The 27,438-nt window shown below is 44.2% G+C and overlaps 1 protein-coding gene across 10 annotated transcripts in view; it reads left to right on the top strand.

Moving 5' to 3' along the window:
- The window catches only part of CHRDL1 (chordin like 1), a 123,795-nt gene that overhangs the window by 53,046 nt on the left and 43,311 nt on the right, over positions 1–27,438 (top strand). For 5 of the 10 annotated variants that reach the window (XM_005673818.3, XM_005673815.3, XM_005673812.3 and 2 more), the window contains exons 5-6: positions 21,007–21,152; positions 22,575–22,668. In XM_005673818.3, the coding sequence (XP_005673875.1) occupies positions 21,007–21,152; positions 22,575–22,668 (240 nt within the window). The remainder of the gene's footprint in view (positions 1–21,006; positions 21,153–22,574; positions 22,669–27,438) is intronic. The other 5 variants (XM_005673817.3, XM_013986327.2, XM_005673813.3 and 2 more) reach the window with 1 other exon arrangement.

Below are 27,438 nucleotides of genomic sequence, written 5' to 3'. Positions count from 1 at the left end.
GAGAGGGGATGCCAAACAACAGAGCTGTAAAGATGCGCCTATTGGAAGTCATTGGTATCAGGGCTCCCTTTGCTCCTCTAGCTCCAAAAAGGCCTGGAGTACTAATTAAAATCCTACCCATACCTATTCTTGCTCTGTGTTTTGCTCGGGGCTCCACAATTACCAAGAGTACACACTCTTTACTCTGAGTGGTGATGCATGTTGGATTTCTTTTCCAGACCCTGCATGGATCCATTTTCATTTGACTTCTTCTAGATAGGAGTCAGGATTTTTTTTTTCCTGCAAAGGGCCAGATAGTAAATATTTTAGGCTTTGTGGACCACATAGTCTCTCTTGCAACAACGGTTCCACTATAGTGTGAAAGCAGCCACAAACAATCTGGAAAGCGGTGGGCAGGGCTCAGCACCAATAAAACTTGACAAATAAATGGCAGGTCGGATTTGGCCCATGACCTCTGTTCTAGACACAATGGACTAAGCCCAGTTTGCAGGGAGACCTGGTTTCAGTTACTGGAGGGCCTATGAGTTTCACTTTGGGGAAGGACCCTAAGTCCTCAGTTCTTTGGAGGAAGAGATGTAAACTTTTTTCATATATCCCAGTTTCAACATGAAAGTCCATTCTTGACCAAATGTTAGATACCTTGTAACCATCAGAATAGGTTAAATTATGATGCAGTCACATCCTGCAGATCTCAGTGGCTTGAACCAACAAAGGTTTATTCCTCCTCATACTCCAGGTGTGTCTCAGTTGAGCACATGTCATTCTCTTCCAGGGACCCTGGCTGACAGAGCCCTGCCATCTGGCCATTAGTTCCAGTGGCATGGGAAGGGAACACAGCAAGTTGTGCTCTGGCTCTTAAAGACTTCTTTCTGCCCATAAGTGACACAGATTACTTCTGCTCATGCATCATTGGCCAGAGCAAGCCACGTGGCCATGCTTTTGACTTCTAGGGGACAGAGGAGTGCAGTGCTGCCCTGTTCCTGGCTGGAGGAGCATTGGAATATTGATGACTAGCCCTAATGACCACCATACACACCAGGAACCCCTTCCTAGGTTTCTTCTTCATGTCCTTCCTTGCCTGGCCCCACTTGGGGTGATCTGGCCCAAGTGTCTCTTTTGCCCAACCCTGCCTGGCTTCCCTCAACCCCGCTGGTCACTGGCATTGACACATAGCGGGGGTGGGCGGGTGGGGAGCTCATGAACTAAAGCATCGGGACGGTAATCATTCCATGAAATCCTGTGGAGACTAGCCATGACCATGAAGTTAGACCCTGAGCCAGGTCCTTCGTGCTATTGGATCCTAGGATAGATTGCCCTTGGGCGGCAGACCTGAGAACAATGGGGCCCGTCATGCCTCTGGGTTTGATTTTCCTTGGGTTTGTTCTTTTAAAAAAATTTTTTTTATTACTCAAATGAATTTATCACATCTGTAGTTGTATAATGATCATAACAACCCCTTGGGTTTGTTCTTAATGGGAACTTGAATATGAGAGGAAGGACTTGGCATGCTGACTCTAGGTAGTCCATGCCCTTCGCACTATGGAGAGCAGTTGTCAAGATGAAAGCAGGAGGCTGGAAAGTGAAAGGTAGGAAGTGATATGATGTAGTATTAATTCAATATTAGAGGCTAATGTGAAACTTATGGGTCATGATTTAGAGGAGGGGGTAAAGACCAAAAATTAGGGTAAGTGAATTGCTCTAATAATCCCAACATCTCAGTGCCTAAACACCACGTGCGGGGTGCTGTGGGGAGGGAGGGCTCTGCTCCATGAAGTAGCATCCCCCCAACTAATGACTATGAAGAATGTCTTCCAACATTCCCAAATGTCCCCTGGCGGGGGAAATCACACTCAGTTGGGAACCAGTGCCATAGTCCCAAAGTATTTGTGATTTTTGCATAGATACCCTCCCTTTCCCAGGATCCTGGTCTTTAATTAGGTGTATTTTGCTATTTCTCGTAGACATGGGAGTTGGAAACAAAAATTATGGGTGTCAGGGAACACAGTTTTAGGATTGTTTGCATTTGTCCTCCTGTGGGGCATAGGTAGAGGCAGCGTGGAACAAGCGCCATCTGCATACATCCAGAACTAGGAGTAAAAAGCCTTCTCAATGCTCATTCATCTTGAGAAGCGATCTCCTTTCTAGGGCATTACTGAAGGTTCTGAAGAAAATGAGCTCTAGAACCAGAAGCCCTAAAGCTGTGCCTCTCAAACTTTTAATGTACAGATGAATCCCTGGGAATTTATCGGAAGACAGGTAGCTGATGCAGGAGGTCTTGGTGGAGGGGGTGCTGAGATTCTGCATTTCTAACTAGCTCTCGGTGACACTAATGTTGCTGCTCCCCATACCATGTCTGAGTAGAGGGTTGGTGGTCTCAGAGAAGAGGAGATAGCCATCCGATGCCATCTTCAGGTTCTGTAGAGGGAATTGTTCTGTTCCAAGAAGATTCCATGGACCCAGTAAATAATAAGATAGTCTGAGGTTTTAAAGCATTCCCTCCTTCTAAGAGTTTTAAGAAAGCACAAGCCAGGGTCCTAGTCTTCCCTCCCCACCTACCCTTACTCTTCCACACCATTCGAGGCAAACGTGGGATGAGGTAGGCAAGTGCTTCCTTTTGATCAGCTCCTTTTATAAGACCTTCTATGTGCCTGTGTGTGTGGAAGAGAGAGTGGTTTCCTTTTCCCAGGCAACAGGGAGAAGAACTTAGGAAAATCAATTCGAGTGACAAAAACGATTTTGTATGGGTGGCTATTTTATCTCAGACGTAGTTTCAGATGACGCAGCCTAGATCTTGAGAGCAGTGCCACTGAGCTCCACTTCTTGGGTCTGACATCTTGGCTCCTGTTCTTGTTTGACCACTTCCTAACTTTAGTTTCCTCATCTGGGAAGGGAGTCCCTACCTCAGAGGGAGTCAGGAATGAATCAGTTGCTAATGTTATTGCAGTTATTGCAGTTATTGGAGCTGTGGCTCTCAATTCTTTTCTGCCTCTAAATTGCCTGTGTATGCCTCATTCTCATCAATGACATCCCTCACTCTGTTCACTGATTCCCACTTGGGGTGGGTTGATGTGTGGCACTTGAAATTCTCCCACCAGAGACCAGGGTCCACTTGAGGTCCTGTTTTGAGAATTTCTGGTCCAAAGCAATGATTGAGCCTCAGACTGCTTCTCCAGCCTTGGCAAATCTGAAGGTGATAACAAACCTTATTTACTTATTTAATCTCTGACCCCTCCAATCACCTTTCCTTCTCGTCCCTTTACAAGGAGGAGAGGAGCCATCATACGAGCACCTGGTTGCCAAAAGAAGAATCCTCGTTTCAGACTGAAATTTGCATGAATCCTTGACATTTCTTTATTATTCACCCCTCCATTTCCCGAGGGCAGTCAGTGGTGGAGTCCTTTCAAATCTAGACTCCCTAACACATCCTTTCTGTGCTCTGGATCATGAATACTTACCTAAGTTACTCTTTGCCCAGCAGGGATGTTGGCTTCAGTGCTTAAAAGATTTCCCAGGAGGAGAAACATGACACTTTCTCTTTTCCTCTAATAGTCCTGTGACATGGCAGATGCGCTGCCTCCTCTGGTCTCCAGGAAGAGGTGGAGCGCTTCTTCCCAAGAGCCCGGGGCTGCTCCAGCAGCCTGGAGGCTTCACCTGCCACCATCTTCCCTGCAGCCTCTGCCAGTGGCCCCCAGGGACCACTTTCTGAAGCCTGCTGCTAACACTTTTCCAAACACAACGCAAAGCGTGTTTGGGGATAAGTTTTCTCAATTAATCCTCAAGTACTGAATGCCTCTTTTCTTCCTTGGATGGGTAATGTGCTAGCAATAGCCTCTTTCACTAGCCTTCTAACAGGTCTTGCCTCCAAGCTCACGGTCTCTCCTCCAGTTACCCCAGAACAGTCTTCCAGAAATGTAAATCTCATCAAGGAACCGCACTGCTCAAATCAATTCACTGGCTTCTCATCAAATATGGGAACAGTCCAAACTCCTAGGCTTGACTTCTGCGTATTCCCAGTGCCTAATGTCGTGGGGCTGTAGATCCAGGGGCCAGACTGAATGGTTCACGTCAACAGCACTCTACAGTATTTCACAGGGGGCGTTTTCTCTTGGTTTACAGAGCTCGCTCGTGAACAAAAGCAAAGATGCAGGAGATGCTGTGCAGCCCGGTAGGAGAAACCTGCTAGGACTCAGCTGAAGGTCGAGTGACCAGAAGGGGGCGCGGCATCTTGAATTCAGAACTTGAGAATGTCCATGAGATGGCAAATAGCCAGATCCTCAGACTATCTAGTTACTGGATATGGTGCAGGGCAGTGCTTCCCAAAGGTTGTTCCTGGGATGTTCATAACTGTTACACAGACGAGGGAAAAAAAGAAGTCTGGTGGTTCACGAAAGTCGGAGAAAATGCTGGGTTGTAGTTAAACAGATTTCTTTACGATGGGATTTCCAAGCTCCTTGAACGCGCTGAAAGGGATACTGTGAGCAGAGACTGTGGCTCTTTTCCCAACTTTATTTGAAGCACAGAATTTTGTTTTCACAGAGCATCTTGTGGACAAGTAGGGCTCTGCAGAGCGGACTTGGGAAATGCTGGTGTAGGCAATACAAAGGAATGCTTGACCGCACTCCCCACTGTCTCAGCCAGATGCCTCACATTGTTTCTGTAAATGCTGCTTGAGGGTAGTGACTAATTTGTCCATTTCAAAGGGTCATTGACCTTCAAAAAAAAAGTCTGGTTCCCAAAGGATTAGAACTAACCAAGTAATGGCAGAACTCATTCTTAATTTATTTAGGGAGAAGGGGAGGGCAGTGAGTGACATGCACGCTACCACAAAACCTGTCATTAACAATTAGGTGTCATGTGGAAGAGTTGATTTAACATCTTCGTCTCAACTGGAAGTCCCTTTATTACACCACTGGATAATTAAAAATTAAAAAAAAAAAACCCATAGCGTAGTAGCAAAAAAAATAAGAGAAACCTATCAGATCCACCGCAGAAGCGTTTTTTTATGGGTGGAGGTGTTGGGCTACAATAATCCAAGTTCAGATGAAGATCTGAGATTCGAGAATTAGCCCCAAAACCCAGAGGGATTTATGTTTTATCTTCTTCCTCAATTGTTGGACTTGATTTTAGCGGACTTCTCATGCCCTCATGTTTTGTGGCTCGGTGTAAAATTAGGAATCCTAACTTTGAATCTTGGCTTTGGCACTAAATAAGGGTGTCCCCTTGGAAGCTCTGGGCCTTGTCTCCATCCATCAGAAGAGAAGGCCATTTCCGGTTCCCTCCTGGAGATATACTTGGGAAACCCTGGAAGGCTTATGTAATGAGATTGGAATGGTCCATGGGCTGAGTAATGGAGCTGATGATGAAGCTGTTCACTAAAGAGGAAGAAGACATTTTGACAGGGAAGAACATAGAGGCTCCCTCCAAAGATTGGATTGTGGGAAGCTTTTACCAGGAACTGCTCTCAGCACGCAGAAAGCTGAAAATGAGCGTGCATAGTAGCCCTAGAGCCCCAGAAACTGGACTGAGCTGCCCGCAGAGATCCCATGCTGCTGAAGTGAAACCCTAGGCCCCTTGCTTTGTGTTAAAATAGTGGCGGTGCTATTTTGGGGTCGTGGAATGCCTTGAGAATCTAATGGAACCCACGGACCCTCTTCCCAGAAGAATGCATGTACTCTCATACACTCAAAACTCACTTCAGAATCACTTTCGAGAGTCATGTTTATTTCTGTCCAGCTCTGCTAGGACTTTAATGAAGAACCACCTCGCCCATGGATGTGCACATTTATAGCTTGACAAAATTAATAATAGACTCTCAACCTTCGAGCATATGTTCCTACTTGAATATTTGTTCCTCTCCTCTGATGCTAGAACTAGGAGGAGATAGACAGGCCGAGGCATAAACGCTGCCTCCTTTGCACTTGTTGATCACTTAGCAAGCAGTCCGCTCGTGAGCAGGTGCTAGACATTTGGATAGGAAAGGACATAGGGAACTGTAGGGAACAGACAGGCAAGAGCGTTGGCGTTGCTGCAAGAAATCAGAGTGCATTTGATGGCTGGCGAGGGCCGGGTAGTGTATGAGTAAGCAGAGGGTAGTCTGTGGGGGTGGGTGGGTCTAGCATGAGTCAGGGCAGAGCTGGCAAGGGACACAGTGGGGACGAGGACCGGCTGGTCTGAAGTCTAGGAGGGCGTCTCTGAGATGCACTTCCTCACCCCGGCTGGGCCCCGCCGCGATGCTGCTCCACACATAAGAGCTTTGGCTCTGGGTGCTTGCCTGCAGGCAGGTAACTGATGTGGCGAGGCTAGAACTCTCACCCAAAAGGCTAAGAATCACCAACTGAGGGGTCTTTTCTGAGTTGGTAGAACCCTCATGGGATGTGTATGCTCTGGACTCAGGACTGCTGGAGCAGACACAATTATTCACCTCTTTGTGCCTTCAGAGGGACTGCCCTTGCTAAGCTGAAGATAATCAGAATCAATTGTCTGTGTCGCGGATAGCTTCTCGGAGTTCTCCCCAGGCCTTTTCAAAAAATAGAATCCTGTGCGTCCCTTCTATGTCCCTGTGGAGGAGAAGCAAGTGAAACCATTGTCCCCAGCAGACACATACTCGCCGATGCAGAAAGTCTTTTCGGGACTGAGGCCCAGAGATGCAGAGCGGCACTGGTCTCATGACATAGCAATTCAGTGACCCAACCCAGCTGAGAGCACACAGGCTCCGCTTCCTTCCCCAGATCCAGTGCCCATCCTGGCAGCACCCCTCGCCTCCCAGAGGCGTGCTCCCCTTTTGCGTGCACATAGCCTCTCCTCAAGCCATGCTTCTCCACATCTGTCTCACAAGATGGCATTTCCAGGCAGGGTCAGCTACTGACTGACAGCAGCTGAAACATTAATGGAAGTGGGATGAAAAACAGCCCGCAGATGGGTTCCGGTTGAGGAGGGGACGTGATGGGATTACACGGGGGTGTGAGCTTTCAGAGCCCTCTGCCCCGCTCTACTCTCCAGCTGGACCAGCTGATGACTGTTTCCTCTCACTCGGCACCTTCTTGGTTGGGACAGAGTGTTGTGTCTGTCTGTTTAGCCGCAGAGTGATCGGCTGAATCTGCTGCAGGAATTTCCTGGCCTGGGACCCCACTGGGGGTTGGGCCGGGGGTCTGAGTAGGGAGGCCACTCGTCCTGCTGAAAAGTCTCCTTGAAGATTCCAAACAGGGAAAGTCCTCCCCCCAGTGGTCCCCTCCTTCAGCTCAGCTCTCTGCCGACCTATCAACCCCATCTCCCGAGGTGGGTACCCATGGACAAAATTACGACTGGGGATTGACCCCCTTGACCCTTTTATGGTCCTCCCTTTCTTTTTCATTCACTTTTCTATTTTTTACCTGCCTCCCTGTCATCACAGTACAATAGAGGGTTTTTTTTGTTTTGTTTTGTTTTGTTTGCTTTTTAGGGCCACACCCATGGCATATGGAAGTTCCCAGGTTAGGGGTCAAATTGGAGCTGCAGCTGCTGGCCTACACCACAGCCACAGCAATGAGGGATCTGAGCCGCGTCTGCGACCTATATACCACAGCTCACAGAAACGCCGGATCCTTAACCCACTGAGCAAGACCAGGGATCGAACTGGCATCCTCATGGGTCCTAATCAGGTTTGTTTCCACCGATTCATAGCGGGAACTCCCAGAATCTTCATTTTGTCCAGGCCCGCCCCCTCCTGCGCCGTACTGATACTCAGCCTTTGTGTCCACATTGGAGGATGTTTAGTGGTTTAGGTTTTGGGGTAACAGCTTTATTGGAGATATAATTCGCATACTATTTATCCTTTTAAAGAGTACAGTTGAGTTGGTTTTAGTGCATTTACAAGATATTGCAACCACCACCACTGTCTAATTCCAGAATATTTTCATCATCCCCAAGAGAAGCCCCCTACCTGATAGCAGTCACTCCCCATTTTCCCCTCCCCTCAGCTCCTGGCATGTGCTGAGCTACTCTCTGTCTCTATCGATTTGCTCATGGTGGATTTTTCATAAATGGAGAATTATACGGTATTTGTGTCTGGCTTCTTTCACTAAGCGTAATGTTTTCAAGGTTCATCCATTCTAACTGAATTATTTTGCAATGTATGATACACCAGACTTTATCAATTCATCCCTTAATAGACACTGGGTGGTTTCCCCCTTCTGACTATGGTGAATAATGCTGCTCTGAACATTCGTGTCCAAGGGTCTGTATGAGTGAGTCCCTGCTTTCAAATCTCTTGAGTATATACCTAGAAGTAGGATTACTGGCTCATATGGTAACTCTGTGTTTAACTTCTGAGGAGCTGCCAATTTTTTTTGCACAGCAGCTGTACCATTTTACATTTTTACTTTCCCACCAGCAGTGTATGAAGGTTCCATTTTCTGCATGTCCTTGCCAACACGTATTATTATTTTCTTTTTCATCACAACTGACCTAGTGGGTGCGAAGTGGTGCCTCACTGTGGTCTTCATGCCTCCCAAGGCCTTGCTCTCTATTGGGGGACTGTTCCAGTCTTCATTATTCATTACCGTGAACTTATTAAACCTCTGGGAGAGACAGGGCCCTACTCTAACTAATGCTTGAAGTTGGGGCCATGTCAGGCACTCTGACAGAGCAGAGAAGAGAGTTTAGGGACAGAGTGAACTTGCCACTTTTGGAAACTCTACCATAGAGGAGCAGTCTGCTCTACCAATCTTTTTCCCTTCCCCCCAAAAGACCTTTGAGTGCGGAAGGGTTAGACAAGTCTTCCTTGAAAACATGTGGCGAGAGCTGGGCCATAAAGGGGGCAGAGGGAAAATGAAGGCAAGGGGAAGGGGAGAGGCATTTGAAACTGAAAAATATGAAATTCTTTCCAGAGAACAGCTCAGAGATTGCCCCAAAGCAGAGATGAAAGTCAAACCAATCAACAATGACTTTTGTTTAGCAGCTCGAGAAAACATGCAGCAGGAGAGGAGGCTGGAAATGATGGCCAAAATGCAATAGAAAAATTGGCTGAGTTCAGATTTTCTTCTTTGCCCTGTAGGACTACCCAATCACAAACACACTCATGACCCTTCTGACCCATAAATCCACCTGTCTGGGGCCCTCAGGAAATCCAAAGCAGAGACTATAGGTTTGGTAGATGGCTCTGGTCAGAACTCACCAGCTTGGCTAACGAAATCTCTCCTGATGGGCTCTCCACTGGGATGGGTGGATAGGGCAGGTGGAGTCAGCTGGGAGCTGAGGCAAATAAGGATTCTTAGTGAACATGATGGCTCAGCAGTGACTCTCGAGACACCACTCAGAACCTGGCAATATTTGAGAAGTTCCACGGGGCAGTAAAAGACCGTTGTCTTAGTCAGTTTGGGCTGCTATAACAAAAATATCATAGACTATAGCTTAAAAGCAAACATTTATTTCTCATAGTTCTGGAGGCTGGAAAGTCCAAGATCAAGGTGCCAGCAGATCTGGCGTCTGGTGAGAGATCACTTCCTGACTTGTAGTCACTCTCGTGTGGCTGAGGGCAGAGATCATCTCTCCATTGTCTCTTCTGATAAGGGGACTCGTCCCTTTCAAAGACCCCACCTCAGAGTACCATCACATTGGGGATTAGGTTTTCTTTTTTTCCTTTTTTGTCTTTTGTCTTTTTAGGGCCGCACCCGTGGCATATGGAGGTTCCCAGGCTAGGGGTCCAATCGGAGCTGCAGCTGCCGGCCTATGCCACAGCCACAGCAATGCTAGATCTGAGCTGCATCTGCGACCTACACCACAGCTCACAGCAATGCCGGATCCTCAACCCACTGAGCGAGGCCAGGGATGGAACACGCAATCTCATGGTTCCTGGTCGGATTCGTGTCCTCTGCACCATGACAGGAACTCCAAGGTTTCCAACATATGAATTTGGTAAAAGGGGTACAAACATTCAGTCTATAACAGGCACTGTTATAGACTAGGCAGCCCCACATCTCTTCCCTTACCAACCCACTTTCTGTCTTCCAAAAACCCCATCATTTAGACCTAATAGTACTATAATAATAACAGCATTTATTGACGACTCATATTCACCTGGTACTATGCTGAGCATGTTATGGGTCTCATCGCATTTGATCTTCACAAATACCTATGAGGTCGGTACTGTTATCAGCCCCATTTTGTAGGTGGGTGAATTAAGGCTCAGGAACGTTAAATGATTGGCTCAGCTAACCAGTGGTAACTAACTAGTAGTGGAGCTGGAATTTGAACACAAGTTGGACACCCTGAATGAAGTAAGGCCTTGCCTCGCAGTAGGAAAGATCTGAGAGGCTGTAGTTCCAGTGAGCTCCCCCATGTTGAGCCCTAAGTTCTGGAAAGTTTCACGCTCCTTGCCCTGTGCTCTACAGCCTCATTATGGATAAAGCATGAAAGGCCCAAGTTACCATTTATTTATCTAGAACAAGAACTTATCTCCAAACGTGGTCTTCCATTGGCACCTTGGCATGAATTAGTTAATGAACTGAGCACGAAACCCCATAGCAGGGCCTCAGTGTGATGGGACATAAAAGAGTTAAGTCTTTATGGAGGAGGAGAGTTTGAGGGAAGATCAGGGAATCATAGACGTTTGCCTAAGGAAAGCAGATCTAGACAAGTCATCATTTTGAGCAACTCAGGGCAAAAAGAAGTGATAGTGTTTGGAGCACGGAAAGGGGGAAATACAGATAGTAGGTGTCATTGCTTTAGCTGATGGACCCATTTGAAGGAATGCCTTTGATTTCAGTGAGCATCCTAAAGAAAAACTCATCTGAACCCACATGGCCTCAGAGGGTGAGCAGTGTTCCTTTTTGGAGGGGAACTGTAGACACCCACTGTTTTGGATGTACTGACTCTGCAAGATGCACCATGTCCTTGCTCTGTGCTTTGACCTAACGTGACCAAGATGCAGCACCCAGCTGTTCTTCCCTCCGCTACAGCGGTGTTCCTTGGTGGAGCACAGGAGGTTTCCCATTAGCAACCTTCATTGCCTGTTTTCTTCCCAGCTGGGCAAAGGCCCAGATGTCAGCCTAAATTTACACACTTTATTTAAAACAATTTGTTTCAGAAAGCAATGTACTAGCCCCCCACTCTCCCCACAGGGGCTGAATAGTGTCCGTAGGGGAGAACTACCTCATTGTAGTCATGCTGGGAACACGGAGTCCTAGGTAGGGTCTGTCCCAGTAGTAAGAATAGAGCTGGGCTTCTGTGAACAGCTCTGTAAGATTTATTTTCTGTGGTTGGAAGGGACCCAAAATGGTCATCTAGTCTAGCCCCTGGCCTTAAAGTAGCATTTCTTTTTCAAATATAAGCTCAAGTTTATGTTACATTTGTATTATTCAAGAATCTGAATGCATAGGAGTTTTCCTTGTGGCTCACCAGGTTAAGAACCCGACTTGTATCCATGAGGATAAGGGTTCGATTCCTGACCCTGCTCAGTGGGTTAAGGATCCATCACTGCTGCAAGCTATGGTGTAGGTCGCAGATGCAACTTGGATCCTACGTTGCTGTGGCTGTGGTGTAGGCTGGCAGGTGCAGCTCCGATTGGACCCCTAGCCTGGGAGCTTCCATATGCCGCATGTAGCTGTAAAAAGGAAACAAAAGAATCTGAATGTATGTGTATAAATGGTTATATATATTTATATACATAAAGGTATCTATAAAGGTATGCAGTAGGATGTTTAATTCACCCCTTTTCCATAGCCATCCAATTATTACCTTTCTTCCCAAGATGAAGTCCCCCCTATAACTTTTAGTATTTTCTCATGTATCCTTATGTATTTTCATTATGAAAATATAAGCAAATATGAATATACACTCTTAAAAATATATTCTCTTTGCATAAAAGGCCATATATTATGCATATCATTTTGCACTTTTTGAATTTTTTCACTTAGTACTCTTTCTGTATTTGTGCATGGAGAGCATATTCATTCTTTTATATGACTGCATACTATTTCATTGTATTAATGAGCCAGCACATATTTAACCAGCTGTCTATTGATGGACACTGAAGTTGTTTCCAGTCTTTTGCCACAGACAATGCTGCAATGAAATAACTTTTAGATTTTTCCTACATGTGCAAGTATATCTGTAGCATGAATTCTTAAAAGTAAGATTTCTGGGTCAAAAATACATGTATTTTAAAATTGATAGACATTGCTAACTTGCCCTCCATAGTGTTTCTATCTGTTTTCCACAGCCTTGCTGAGAGAGTTTATTAATCAAATGTTTGGATTTTTTCAAATGTGATAAGAAAAATGGTATCTTAGTGTAATTTTTAAAAAAATTTTATGGCTACACCTGTGGCATATGGAAGCTCTCAGGCCAGGGCCTGAATCAGGCAATGCCAGATCCTTCATCTCACGGCACCAGGCTGGGGCTCAAACCCATGCTTCCACGGCAACCCGACCTGCTGCAGTTGGATTCTTAACTCACTTCACCACGGCGAGAACTCCTTGGTGTAAATTTTTTTAAATTGAGGTGTAATTGACATATTTTATTGTTTCAGGTGTACAATATAATAATTAAATATTTGTGTATATTGCAAAATGATCAACTCAACAAGTCTAGTTAACATATGCCCCATATATATTTACAAAACCTTTTCCTTGTGATGAGGACTTTTAAGATTTAATCTTTTATCCACTTTAGAATATGCAAAACAGTATTATTAACTAAAGTCACCATAATGTGCATTCCATCCCCATGACTTATTTATTTCATAAGTCCTTTGGGCCTCCTTTATGCATTTCATATCCCCCTGCCTCTGGCAACTGCCAATCTGTTCTCTGTATTTAGGGGCTTTTTTTTTTTTTTTTTAGATTCTATATATAAACAAGATCATATGGCATTTGTCTTTCTAGTCTGACATATTTCACTTAGTATGATGTCCTCGAGGTACATCCATGTTGTTTCAAATGGCAAGATTTCATTCTTTTTTATGGCTGAGTAGTATTCTAGTGTGTGTGTGTGTACACACATCATGTCTTTATCTATTTGTGTGTGTGTGTGTGTGTGTGTGTGTGTGTGTGTGTGTACACACATACATCTTTATCCATTCATCCATCAATGGACACAGGTTGTTTCCATATCTTGGCAATTGTAAATAGCACTGCAGTGAACATGGGGGGAAGTTCATGTATCTTTCTGAATTCGTTTTTTCATTTTCTTCAGATACATATACAAAAGTGGGATTGCTAGATCATCTGGTAGTTCTATTTTTAATTTTTTGAGGAACTGTCACACTGTTTTTAAAAATTTTTTTATCAGAGCATAGTTGATTTACGGTACTGTGTTAATTTCTGCTATACAGCATAGTGATCCAGTCATACATACATATATATTCTTTTTCTCATATTATCTTCCATCATGTTCTATCCCAAGAGATTGGATATAGTTCCCTGTAAGCCAGACTCATGGACATAAAGAGCACACTGTTTTTCATAGTAGTTAGTGTGGTCTTTATTTACATTTCTCTTATGAATAAGGTTGAGCATATTTTCTTATCTCTCAGAGCCATTTGTAGTTGTCTTTCTGTCAACTCTCTACAGTGTTTGCCCATTTTTTACTGTTAGGTTATCAGTATTTTTCTTATCAATTTCTAGGAGCCCTTTATATATTACAGACAGGATTTTAATTTTAAAAAATCAACTCTCTGAAGAGGTTCTATGCCAGTGGTTTTAGTGTCTATTAGCCCCAAAGCTCTTTGCTAGATTGAAATCATAAAAATCATAAAACACATACACCAGTAAAATTGGAGCTGCTCTTTTGAAGTGGAAATGAGGAAGGGAGTTCCTTCCTTAGGCCTCCCTGGCACCTCTGAGAAATCTCAAGGCAGCGCAGAACACAGTTTGAAAATGACTGCCCTACCTGGCTGGTTGACCGGTGACTTCAGTTTCTAATAACACTTTCAGCTTGGAATAGTTTCTAGTGTCTAATCTGGGTCCTTCATAATGAGGTTGATACTCCTTCACACTTGACATAGTTTGGCAATTTGTGAAAATATGACCTTTCTTCCATTCTCAACCTCTACATGTTATTTCAATATGTTACCATTTCATACCTTTTGGTGCCAGCCCCTCCAATGAGAGCAGCCATCTCCTTGAAGTCCAGGACATGTCTTCTTTACCTTTGTAGTTCTAACGTACCATAGTACCAGCTATTGTCACGGTATAGTCAACGACAGTATATGACGGTATAGTGCGCGGTGTAGTCAAAGACCTTCATAAGTGTTGAATGAATAAGAACACAAGAGGGAGACGGCGCCTTAGCTGTCTTTATCCCCACAGCTCCAACTATACACAAAAGCACAAGGGGAACACCTTTTAATTAATTGTCCGGTCATTCATGGAGACAAGGAAAATCCTTTCATGTTCTTCAGGTGGATAGCTTTCTCCTATCTGCCTTTCTTCTAGATCAACACCATTTACCATCTCTTTTGAACTTTGTTACGTACCAGATACTTTGGGGCTGTGTAAAAGAAATGATCTCTAAACCCCAGAGCCAGGTAAGGTAGATGGCCTGCTCATTTTGAAGATGAGGACACTGAGGTGCCGAGGGATTAAGTATTTCTCCAAAGACCCCAAGGCAAAGACATGCCAAAGCTGGGCCTTGCACCTAATGTTTGCAGACCCTAGCGACCAGGCCCAATTCTTTTCACTTGGATCACTGAGATACAGAGCTGAATCTAGCATCCAATACCTACAAATAGCATCCAATACAGTGCTTCTGTTTCCAACCCTTGTGCTGGTCTTTCCTTGTGTTTCTGGACAATCGTTCACCCAGTTGTTTTGATGGGCGTGTGTGTGTGTGTGTGTGTGTGTATGTCTGTCTGTCTGTCTGTCTGTCTGTCTGTCTCAAGGGAATTAAAAGGAACCTAACATCTTCTTTTAAGCCTTTTACCTTGACCTCCATATCCGGCCTCCACCACCACTTCCAAAATGGCCCAGGGATGTGCTGGGACCATATCACTAGAATGAGAGAACAGGATCAGAAACATGAGCATCAGGCTCAACCATCAAATATAAAGTTGGAACCTGAGTAACAGTAACAATGGCAAAAGATGGGAGGGCTCGGGGTCGAGGAGATTATCAACCAAGCCTTGGAGCTCTGGAGAGGTTTGCGTTTATCTCATAGCCACGGGGGCTGATTTGTCTCCTGACTTACCAGTGGCCTTTCTGACTAGCCAAGAGCTGGTCTGCTAAGGAAATAGAAATTTGAGGGTAGGGAGAATGGAGAAGAGAGCCACCAGCATGAGGACGTTGGCTTCCGGAGGGTGGGAAGAGGGCTAGTGCCATGAGGGGAGGCAATGGTGTACCAGAGACAGTGGGAAAGGACCACTGACTTCTTGGTAAAATTTGCCAGTTGCTCTGAAGAGGGGAAAAAAAAAACCCTATCACAGTTATTCACACTAAGATGTTACGGACAATGTGTATCCTCTCAGAGAAGTTTCAGGATCATAAAATCTGATTGTCCAAAGGCAACCACTTAACCCAAAGGAATGGACTTCTAATGATGGCATTTCAGTCAGCAGTGAGAGAAAAAAAGACAGTAAGTGACATTCAGGATCAGGGGGTGTTTTCTGTGCATCCCAGAAATCATAGCTCTGCTTACATGTAAGATCACCCCTTGCCAAGGCCGAAGGACCACTTCCTTTTTGCAGCACAGCTGTGTCAGTGACTTAATGCTGATCTGCTCATCCGACAGTGCCCGTCCTCCCTGCTTCCTCAGAGCACCATGTGGGATTTGACTGGAAATGGGTGGTGGTGGAGGCTAGAAACCCTGTCGCCTGGTCACTTCTGTTGTAGCAGTCCCAAGGGGCCCTGAAGCCAGCCTTGCTTCAGTCTGATTTTCTGCCAGTTTCGGCCAGGAATACGGAAAGTGTTCCAAGGATAGTTGGTTAGAAGCCCAGCCACTTTGGAAAATCAGAGAAGGGAGGGCACAGAGTCCAAGGTGGCTTTCCTTGCCTTTGCGGTTCCTTGCATGCTCTGTTGGCTCTCCAAAGATGCCAGGAGAGATTTGAGTTCCATACCCATTCTTGGAAAAGTCGAGGCCCAGAGAGGTAAAGGGACTCATGCAAGGTTATGAGAGGTGAATCTCCCAGCTGGGATTGTGACTCAGTGATTCCAGCCCCCTCCGTTTTTTTAAAAAAAAATTTTTCTTTAGTAAAAATTGTATATATTTAAGGTAGACAACAAGCTGATTTAATATACATAGACATACTGAAATGATTACTACAGTTAACCTAATTAAAATCATCTCCGTATATAGTTACCGTTTATTTTATAGTGAAAGCACTAGAAATCCACTCTCTTAGTAAATTTACAGTATGCAATACAGTATTATTAACTATAGCCATCATGCTGTACTTTAGACCTTTTGACTTATTCATCCTACATAACGGCAACTTTGTCCCCTAAACCTCCCCATTTCTCACACCTCCCTGCTCTTGGTAACCACCTAGACCTGCTGCTACATGTGCGACTTTTTTAGATTTCACATATATGTGCGATTATGCAGTTTTTTTCTTTCTGTACCTGGCTTATTTCAGTTAGCATAATGTTCTTCAGGTTCAACCATGTTATTGCAAATGGCAAAATCTCTTTTTTAAGGCTGAATAGTATTCCACTGTGTGTGTGTATAATGTGTGTGGGTGTTTATGAGTGTGTGTGTTTATCACAATTCCTTTATCTGTTCATCCAAGGATATGGATGTGAGATATGGGATGGTCACTTAGGTTGACTCTCTGTCTTGGCTCTTGTGAATAATTGTGCAAAAAACATGGGATGCAATAAACACAGAAACACAGATATCTCTTCCAGGGATTTTACTTCCTTTCTGCCCTCCAATTTTAACACCCACTGTGCGAAAAGATCACAGACCTCAAGGCAGGAAAACTATATTTCTGAGTTGGCTCTTCTATTAATAGCTGTGTGACATGGATCAAATCTTCTGAGGTAGCAGTAGTCTCATTTTCATAATTCTCTCCCCTACCGCATTAGGGATATCAGAAGAATGAACTAATAATAAATGGAAAGATGTTAAGATAAGTTTATTGTGTAAAACTAGCATTAAGCATGACCATAGTTGGCTGCCTTTTCTTTGATTTTTCTGTTTTGTCTTCCTCTTTCTTTCCTCCTCATCTCCTGTTGAGTAGATAGACTACAACTCCAGGTTACTCTGAAGACTATTACAGGAAAGGCTCTCAAGGGTCAAGGTCCACTGGTAAGCCTCACCCTGCAGTTGCCTCACCATTGATCTCTCAGTAGAAGACATAATTCAAAACTGAGTCCACATTTTTTTGTCTTTTTAGGACTACACATGTGGCATATGGAGGTTCCCAGGCTAAGGGTCAAATCAGAGCCGTACCTGCTGGCCTACACCACAGCCACAGCAACGCAGGATCTAAGTCATGTCTGTGACCTGCACCACAGCTCATGGCAACGCCGGATCCTTAACCCACTGAGTGAGGCCAGGGATCGACCCCGCATCCTCATGGATACTGGTCAGGCTCATTACTGCTGAGCCACCACAAGAACTTCCAGTCCGCATTTTTTTGAAGCAAAAAAAATCCCAAATGTTTTTTTTTTTTTTTTCTTTCAGTGTTCCAAAGAATCGCCAGCTCCTGTAAAAGTCATGGCAAATAGTATTTTGTAGGCCATCCTAGTTTTCCTTTACCACAGAATGCTGAGATTTGGTGTAATTAGGGTCCAGGGGACAAAGGGTCCTGCTCCTGTACTTTCTCCACTGGGTTTTTCACTCCTGTGAAACCCAGCTGCAGATGTCTGGTTGTGAGTACTTGCGGGCAGAAGCAGGGACTCAGCCTAGGCCAGAGGGCCAATTAGTATGAGTGAAAATCTCTCTAGGAGCTAAGCCTTTTTCTTTTTAAGGCGAAATTAAGGTACTTACTCTGTATCCTGCAAGAGGTCATTAATAAGTACTTAACACCAAGGAGTGATTTACTCAGAAATTGAAACTAGATCAACTTACCTAGCGAAGTATAGAGTTATGTTAGTTACCCAAATCACTGAAGCCAAAGAAAATGCAGTGTCAGTGTTCTGGGTATTTTAGGCCATTCTTACAGGGACAACACAGCCTTCACGTTCTGTTGGTTGTAGTTTTAAATTAAATGACCTGGAGTTCCCACCGTGGCTCAGTGGAGACAAATCTGACTAGTATCCATGAGGACGTGGGTTCGATCCCTGGCCTCACTCAGTGGGTTAAGGATCTGGCATTGCTGTGAGCTGTGGTGTCGATTGCAGAAGTGGCTCGGATCTGGCACTGCTGTGGCTCTGGCGTAGGCCGGTGGCTACATCTCTGATTGGACCCCTAGCCTGGGAACCTCCGTATGCCGTGGGTGCGGTCCTAAAAAGACAAAAAAGAAAATAAAATAAAAATTAAAAAAAATTAAATTAAATGGTCCTTTCCCTGTGACAGGGTTGAAGTGATTGGCTCCCTGGGAAGGAAGATTCTTGAATCGGGCAGACATCAGCTCACATCCTGGTGCTACCATTACCAAGTTGTGTGACTTTAGGCGAGTCAGTTAATTTCTTAAGCCTTAGTGTCCTCAGCAGCAAAATGGGCCTAACCTTAATATCTACACCAGAATGTTATTAGTAAGAGCCAATGAAATAATGTACTGAAAGGACTCACCATTGTGTCTAGCATATTATGTAGGGCTCGATAAATGGTAAGTATTCTTTGATGATGATGACGATGGACGTTATTGTGATTAGCCTTTATCATTTTCACCTACATCCTGAGAACAATTTCATTCTGTTTTTTTAAACCATTGTATTCAGGTATGATTTACCCACTATAAAATGGACTCATTTTCCTTATAGTTTTGAGTGATGGGGTAAAAAAGGATGGCTTCTTTTTAAATTTTGTAAAATTGATGTATAGGTGATTTACAAGATTGTGTTATTTTCAGGTATACGGCAAAGTGGTTTAGTTATATATATATTTTTTTCAGATTATTTTCCACTATAGGTTGTTATAAGATATTGAACATTGTTCCTTGTATTATACAGTAAATCCTTATTGCATATCTGTTTTGTGTGTAGTAGTTTGTGTGTGTAAATCTTGAGCTCTTAATTTATCCCTCCCCTCTCTCCCTTTTCTCTTTGGTAACCATAAGTTTGTTTTCTATGTCCATGGGTCTGTTTATATTTTGTAAATAGTTCATTTGTATCATATTTTAGCTTCCACATATAAATGATATCTCATGATATTTGTCTTTGTCTGCCTTACTTCACTGAGTATGATAGTTTCTAGGTGCATCCATGGAGCTGCAAACGGCAATGTTTTGTTCTTTTTAATGGCTGAGTAATATTCTGTTGTGTATATACACCACATCTCCTTAAGCCAGTCATCTTTTGATGGGCACTTGGGATGTTTCCATGTCGTGGCTGTTGTAAATAGTGCTGCTATGAACATAGGGGTGCATATATCTTTTCAAATTAGAGTTTCCATCTTTTTCACATATATGGTCAGGAGTGGGATTGCTGGATCATGTGGTAGCTCTGTTTTCAGGTTTTAAAGGAACCTCCATACTGTTTTCCATAGTGGCTGCACCAATTTATATTCCCACCAACAGAGGGATCCCAGGATGGTCCAACTCTTTAAGCACCTCCCACCCATGAAGCACACAACTCCCCTAATTTCTCTTCTTCCGCTGCCTTGCAGCAGGTGCTTTCCAAGCTCTGCTTGTATCTGTTGTTAATTTGTACACTGATGATTAATCTGGGCTCTTGCTCATTGATATTTGGTGGGTATATGTCTGTACATAGCATGCACTTTAAGGCAGCCCAGTGAAAAGACTTCTTGAGACCACTCACTTAGAATCAACTCACCAAGTGCCTTGACTATTTGCTGCATGGCAACCCTGTCCTAGACTCCACAGGGAAAGATACATGTAAGGCAGAGTCTCAGTCTTCGAAAAAAACAGTACACATGAATGCATGGGTTGATAGAAAGAAGATGGAATTTAGAGGCAGGGGACCAGATTTCCCCTTTTTCATCACTCACTACCTCCTTTGTGACTTCAAATAAGTCATTCTATCTCAGAGACTTGTCACCCTCAATGAAAAATGAAGATAAAGCGAGTTCCCTGGTTGTCTAGTGGTTAGGACTCGGCACCTTCACCGCTGCAGCCTGGGTTGCAGCTGGTCTGGAAACTGAGATCTCCTATCAAGCCACTGCATGCTGTGGCGAGAAAAAAGAAAGAAACAAAAGAAAAATGAAGATAAGAATCTGCCTTACTTGCTTCGCAGCATTGTTACGAGGCTCCATTGTAATAATGTATGTGAAAACTCTTTGTAAATTGTTGGCTCAGTGGCTATAATTCACAAATATGAGTTACAGTAGTATTCCAGGGCCAAATTGCGTGCTTCAGACATCGGACACTTTGAGAGGTGCAGATCATAGGCTGGAGCTGTTAGGGATTGCTTTACGGAGGAAAGGATACTTTTGCTGAGCCTTCAAAATCAGACAGGACTTCAATAGGTAGAAAAGAGTGGGAAGGTGGGGGCAATCTTGGTGGAGGGATTAAAAATAAGCAAAGACTTTGGAGGCTGGAACAAGCATACAAACGTACAAGTGATATAAAACGTGAGAGGGGGTGAAGTTACCAGGGTAGTTGTAATAGGTGGTTCCTCATCTGAAAGGACTCCCTCCTTCCAGGCAAGCTAATTCTTTATTCATCTAAGCTTGTTAGCTTTACCAAGGCGGGGGCCTTGTCATTCTTCACTGATCTCTCTGTAGTGCCTATCACACACCTAGTACATAGTAGGTGCTCAATGAATGCCCAACAAGGGAAGGAATGGACGGATGGCCATATCAGTTGTTATTCCTGTCTGGCTGCTTTAACATTATCTAAGCCGTCAGCTACTGAATTAGGGACTATTTTTACCTCCCTCTATGTGGTACAGCCCCATCTGCTGTTGGGATTTATGAAATTCTTTGCAATGATGCCAATACTCCGTGTGATTTTTCTCCACCCTGTCCCAGAAGACTCCTTACCCCCAGCGAACAATAAAGTGACCAGCAAGTCATGCGAGTACAATGGGACCACTTACCAACACGGTGAGCTGTTCATGGCTGAAGGGCTTTTTCAGAACCGGCAACCCAACCAGTGCACCCAGTGCAGCTGTTCGGTAAGACCATGTATCTTAATGCCCTTGTTATCCCTTGCCCAAATAAGAGCGCTTCCATACTTGCATCTTTTGTTTGAACCCACCCTGGGGGGGGGGGCTTGATTGGAAGATGAATTGCATCTCAATCATAAGCCTCCCTGATCTTTATCCACCCTGAACAACTCTGTTGAAGAGGTCGGACCCCATTATATCCTGGTCTTCAAACTTTTGGACTGCTTAAAAAGACAAAGATGAGCTGATGGTCTTGATCTGTGCTCCTTTTCACAATAACCGACACCACCCAAAGCCTTCGTCTGAAGAACTCAATCATTTGAAGCCTTGGAAATGTGATGAATAGAAAAGCCACTGGCACCGTCAAGGGTCACTCAGTCCAATTCACAAGAAAACGGGGTGTCTCTTGGTTCCTATTTCTGAAATAGTCTACCAACCGGTTCATTCTTGGTGCCCTGCACTGAAAACACTCTTGACAAATGCTTGAGCATGATGATTCCTGTGACATTACGTGCCGAGAATTGAATACTTCATGAAGAAGGTCTAACCGTGCAGTCCAGAGACTCTCATAGATAGAACCAGAACGTGGAGTAAAATGGCTATTTAAGCGGACGTATGAGGGGGCAAAGTTAGATGTAGAAACAGTGTTTGTGCCTAGAAAGAGTATTAAAGCCAGTATTAACTGGATTAAAAAAATCTCTTTGCTTAGGGATTTTTAGTAAAAATACAGACTTTCAGTACTTTGGGAGGATTTGGTTGTAGCCATGCTTTCCTAATGGCCTTTCAGGAACCGTTCGAGCCCCCAAACCATATGCTTCTAAGAACTAAGAGCCAGGTTTAAGGAATAATGTTTGGAGCACAGAATTAATTTTCGAGAATGAACATCGTGCAAGGGCAAACACAGCCAACACATAAATTTGACCCTCTGCCTTGCCGGGTGCTGGACTGAGCTGTCCATTCAGAGCATCTTGTATAGTTTGGTATCACGCCAAAGAGCTCGTCTGCTGGGTTTGGAAGGGAGACGCTAGTGAGTGTTACAGAAGGCACCTGTTGTGCAAATCTGCATTCCCCTCAAATCCCCAATATCCTGTTCAGGCATGATGGGGACCTAGGTGTAGAATGGACAGAGACGAGAGGGCCAAGACCGTAGTTGGTGGTGTGGAGGCTCATGGCAGCCTTCACATCGACTACTTGGCTGCATCTTAGACCAGGATACATGACAAGGATGGTCAGCTCTTCTGTGACTTAGTCTCTGGCATGGAGAAATAGTAAATACTGCATCATAAAATTTAGGAATTACTTAGAACAGACTATGGAAGGGCAGCTGGAAAGGATGTATCGTGTTTGAGCCCCTACTCATCCCAGATGCTGAGCTAAAGCCTTTACAAGTACTCCAGCGCCTTCTGACCTTAGTTGTCTTCTCCTTGGCAGGAGGGAAATGTGTACTGTGGTCTCAAGACTTGCCCCAAGTTGACCTGCGCGTTCCCAGTCTCTGTTCCGGATTCCTGCTGCCGGGTGTGCAGAGGTAGGTATCCTGTATCCCAAGACCCCAGGTGCCGCCATCCAGACTAGCAGGATTTAGAAGGGAAAAATACCTGTCCAGTGTCCTAGGAAAGAGCATTTTCTCTGGTAGCCTTAGTTTTTAAGGGTGCTTTGGATCACACAAGAAAAAATAAAAGCTGCGTTTTTAAGGGCCACTGCCTGAAAGAAACTGCACTGGAGTGCAACAGGGAAAGCAGGGTGAGAGCCCTCTAATGTGAAAATGACTGACTTTATCTCTCCTTCCTTAATCCCTTCTAGCTTGGCCCCTACCTTATGGTATCATAAAACACAGGGCATTTCCATACAGAGCCTTAAACGGAAGGATGGGCCTCGCAAAGCATTGCTGTGGCCATTTTGAAGGCTGTGCAGGGCAAATGTAGGTGTATTTTTAAACTCCCACAGTAAAATGGTGACAAACACAATAAAAGCAACATGGAACGCTGCATCTTCTCAAATTATATCCCAAATGGAATTGTCACCTTCTCAAGCCAGTTTTTTCTTCTTCAGGTTCCATTTCTTTGATAATGCACTAATCTTTTTTTACTCTAGTTTCCCCAAGATCAAACATCATCGCCCCTCATTTCTCTCTCTCTCTCTCTCTCTTTTTTTTTTTTGTCTTTTTGCTATTTCTTGGGCCGCTCCTGCGGCATATGGAGGTTCCCAGGCTAGGGGTCCAATCGGAGCTGTAGCCACCGGCCTACACCAGAGCCACAGCAACGCAGGATCCGAGCCGCGTCTGCAACCTACACCACAGCTCACGGCAATGCCGGATCGTTAACCCACTGAGCAAGGGCAGGGACCGAACCCACAACCTCATGGTTCCTAATCGGATTCGTTAACCACTGCGCCACGACGGGAACTCCCCTCATTTCTCTTTTATTTCCTCTTTTCACATTCCCCAAATCTGTCAGCAGTCCTCTGTATTCCTCCCTTTTTCCACTTTCCCTCTGGCAGTATCCTACTTTTGTCTTCTTTCCTTCCATCCAGTTGACATGCTTATTCAATGTCTACTCTATGCTTGGCACTGTACTACAAGCTGGATATGTATCGCTAAATACAGTAGACATAACAGGGCACTGCTATGTGAGCTTCAAAAAGCATCAGTAAATATAGCAGACATACAGGGCATCTTTATGTGAACTTCAAAAAGGGTCCCCTTACTTAAGATACTTGACTGCCATTCACCAGAAAATCCTTGTGAAGATACCTCCTTAGCTGAGGCACCCTTGTGCAGGACACAACCTATACAACCATACATGGCCTACGTAGCAGCCAAGATATGTTCTTTGCTCTTGTGGAACTCACATTTTACCAGAGAAACCCATAATGACCAAAACAAGCAAACAAATATCTAAATATAAACACATAAGTACCATGAAGAAAATAAAGGACAGAGCTGGAAAATAAGAGGTGAAGGTGTTTAGGTTGAGGGGTTAGAAATCCCTCTCTGAGATGACATTTAAGCTCAGACTTGGGAGTTCCTTGGTGGCCCAGTACTAGCAGGTTAAGGATACAGCCTTGTCACTCTGTAGTGTGGGTTCGATCCCTGGCCCAGGAACTTCTGCCCGCCATTGGCATAGCCAAAAAAATAAAGAAAAGTAAGCTCATACTTGAAAGATGAAAAGGAGTCATCCATGCAAGTGTCCTGAGGGGAGAGCATTCTAGGCAGAAAGAAAAGAAATTCAAAGGACCAGACAGGGATGAGCTTAGAGCACTCAAGGAGCCTAGGGACCAGTGTGGCAGGAATATAGAGATTGTGGTCATAACTGGCATGAGATAAGACTGGAGAGGTGAACGAGAGCCAGACCACTCAGGACCTTTAAGGTCATGGGAAAGACTTTGGACTTCTGGGGCTTTTTTATTATTTATTTATTTATTTATTTATTTATTCATTTATTTATTTATTTTTATTTTTGTTTTTTCCATTATAGCTGATTTACAGTGTTCTGTCAATTTTCTACTGTACTGCAAGGTGACTCAGTCACACATACATGTATACATTATTTCTCTCACATTATCATGCTCCATCACAAGTGACTGCATAAAGTTCCCAGTGTTACGCAGCAGGATCCCATTGCTTATCCATTCCGAAGGCAATAGTTTGCATCTATTAACCCCAAATTCCCAGTCCCTCCCACTCCCTCTCCCTCCCCCTTGGCAACCACAAGTCTGTTCTCCATGTCCATGAGTTTCTTTTCTGTGGAAAGGTTCATTTGTGCCACATATTAGATCCCAGATGTAAGTGATATCATATGGTATTTGTCTTTCTCTTTCTGACTTACTTCACTTAGTATGAGAGTCTCTAGTTGCATCCATGTTGCTGCAAATGGCATTATTTTGTTCTTTTTTATGGCTGAGTAGTATTCCATTGTGTATATATACCACATCTTTTTATGGGGCTTTTTTAGTTTAGTTTAGTTTTGTTTTATGGCTCCATGGAAGTTCCCAGGCCAAGGATTGAATCCGAGCCACAACTGCGACCTCTGCTGCAGCTCCAGCTATGCTGGATCCTTTAACGCAGTGCATGGGGCTGAGGATAGAACCCTCACTCTCGCAGTGATCCAAGCCACTGCAGTCAATTCTCGCCCACTGTATCACAGCCAGAACTCCTGGACTTCTGGTTTTATGGGCATCAGGATGCCATCGCAGGGCTGTGCACAGGGGCATGACATGATCCAGTTGATGTCTCACTGGTTCTTGTGTTCAGACTAGATTGGAGGGAGGAAATATGAGAGACAAGAGGAGAGACCAGGAAGCTGAGTGTAGCAATCTCTCTAGTATGAGAAGGCTGGTCTCTGGTCTGAAGACACAGTGCAGAGTAGTGGTTCAGACTAGAGGCCCCTGGAGCCAGGCTGCCTCTATTCTAATCCCAGCACTGCGGCTTGCTAGCACGGGTGCTCCTGAGCCAGAATGTACTCAGGTGTCTAACAATCTTTACAGTGAGGACAATGTTAGCACCTACCTTCAAATGGTTATGAGGTTTAAAAGAGATAATGCGGGAAAAGGACCTAGGACACTGTCTTGCATGGAGTGCAATAATGAAAACTGGACAAATTTGAAATACATCAGGCCCTCCGTATCTGCAAGTGATTTTGTTTGGGGAAAAACATGTGAAATCTAAACTGAAGAACAATTAGTAAAAGAGAAGAAATGGCAAAAGGACATATTATTTCATCAATAGCGGAAATGTAGTGCGAAGGACAGAGGCTCTGAAGCCAGAAGGACCTAGATTTGATCTGGCAGAGCTACCGCTGACTCGTGATGTTACCTTGGGCAAGTGATTTAACTATTCAGGACTTTGGTTCTCAGCTGCGAAAATAGTAATTATGATATCTGCAACCGATAGAAAGGTTGTAAAAATTAACCGAGGTGACATGGAAAGCTAGGAGAAAGTCTAGCACAGTTATTGCTTAATAAGTGATAATTATTATATTTACATAATAATTACTGCATTTATTATGATGAGGTTAAGTAGAATTGTACCTTGGCTATCTCCCATAGTCTTGCCTTTTAATTTACTTAATCCCCACATACAGAGCTATATTTCCAGTCCTTCCTGTGCCAACAGATCCTGGGACTAACCATCTTCTCAACGGTTCTCTTGTCACGATTTAAATTTCTTTCCTTTTTGTTATGTCCTCAGACACAACAGACAAAAGCTAGTTATTCCTGATCAGTTATTGTCTCTTCACATACTTGACAATTCAGTAAGTTCTTTCTTTGCCATCTCTTCTCCAGCCTAAAATAAACACCCCTCTTTCATCTTTCTCTCTAAAGACTAAATCCTACACTTTCATAAAATTGATGCTTTTTTCCCCCTCTGCCTTTAATTTCTTTACATCTTTCCGTTGTATATAATGTGATTGCATCTCCTTTGAAGTTCTAATTCGTGAAGCCCCCGGTTCTTTTTTTCTGTTGAAATGATGTTTTTCTAAAGGTATACCTTGTATAAGTGTATCACTCATAGAGCAGGGAACCCAGCCACACTTCTCCCCTATGCTGGCCACCCTAATTGCAAGCAAAATACTGCTGAAGAAATAACCTTTTGAGCGCTGAACTTGCAAGCCTCAAAATAAAGGGCCCCATTGAACCAGGCTCTCTGCACTGTCACTGAACACTAATGTGTGCCTTTCTTTTCTTCCTGGGTCAGATGGAAATCTTAGCCATGGACTGAATCTCAGCCCCAGCCTCAGTCATTTAGACGTGTCTTTGAGGCTAGGACAGTCAGGGGAGTGTTGGCAGGGTGTGTGTCATTGCTGGCACTTCGGCAAACCTCATCTGGACTGGAAGCACCGCACAAACAGCTACTGGAACCTGAAGGGAAACTTTATCAGAAGAAAAAAAAAATCTCTTCAGAGATTGTACTCTGGCCACATTCCGGGCGGGCAGGCGTCAACCCCAAACCCAGTCCCGGCTTCCCTCCACCGTTTATCATTTCTGCTTCCTGTCTTCTGCTTATCTTGCCAAAGTAAAGGGGAAGGCTATGTTCTTGGAGTCTAGACAAGAGAGACAAATCTGGGGCAAGCTACTGGCTGTATCGAGAGCCAAGCGTGCGCTTGGTAGACCGTGTACACATGTAGCACTTACCCTGTGCCAAACAGTCGTCTAAGCCCTCGTATGTGTAGTAGCTCATTTGATCCTCACAACAAAGTAGGAACTATAATTATCCCCATTTTACAGATGAGTCAATGGAGACCGAGAACTCATTTTCCAAGGATACATGGTAGTAAGTGGCAGAGTTAGAATTTAACAT

This window comes from Sus scrofa, chromosome X (genome assembly GCF_000003025.6).
Source record: "Sus scrofa isolate TJ Tabasco breed Duroc chromosome X, Sscrofa11.1, whole genome shotgun sequence".
In the NCBI taxonomy this organism is placed as follows: Eukaryota; Metazoa; Chordata; class Mammalia; order Artiodactyla; family Suidae; genus Sus; species Sus scrofa.
This window is presented reverse-complemented; position numbering and strand designations above follow the sequence as displayed.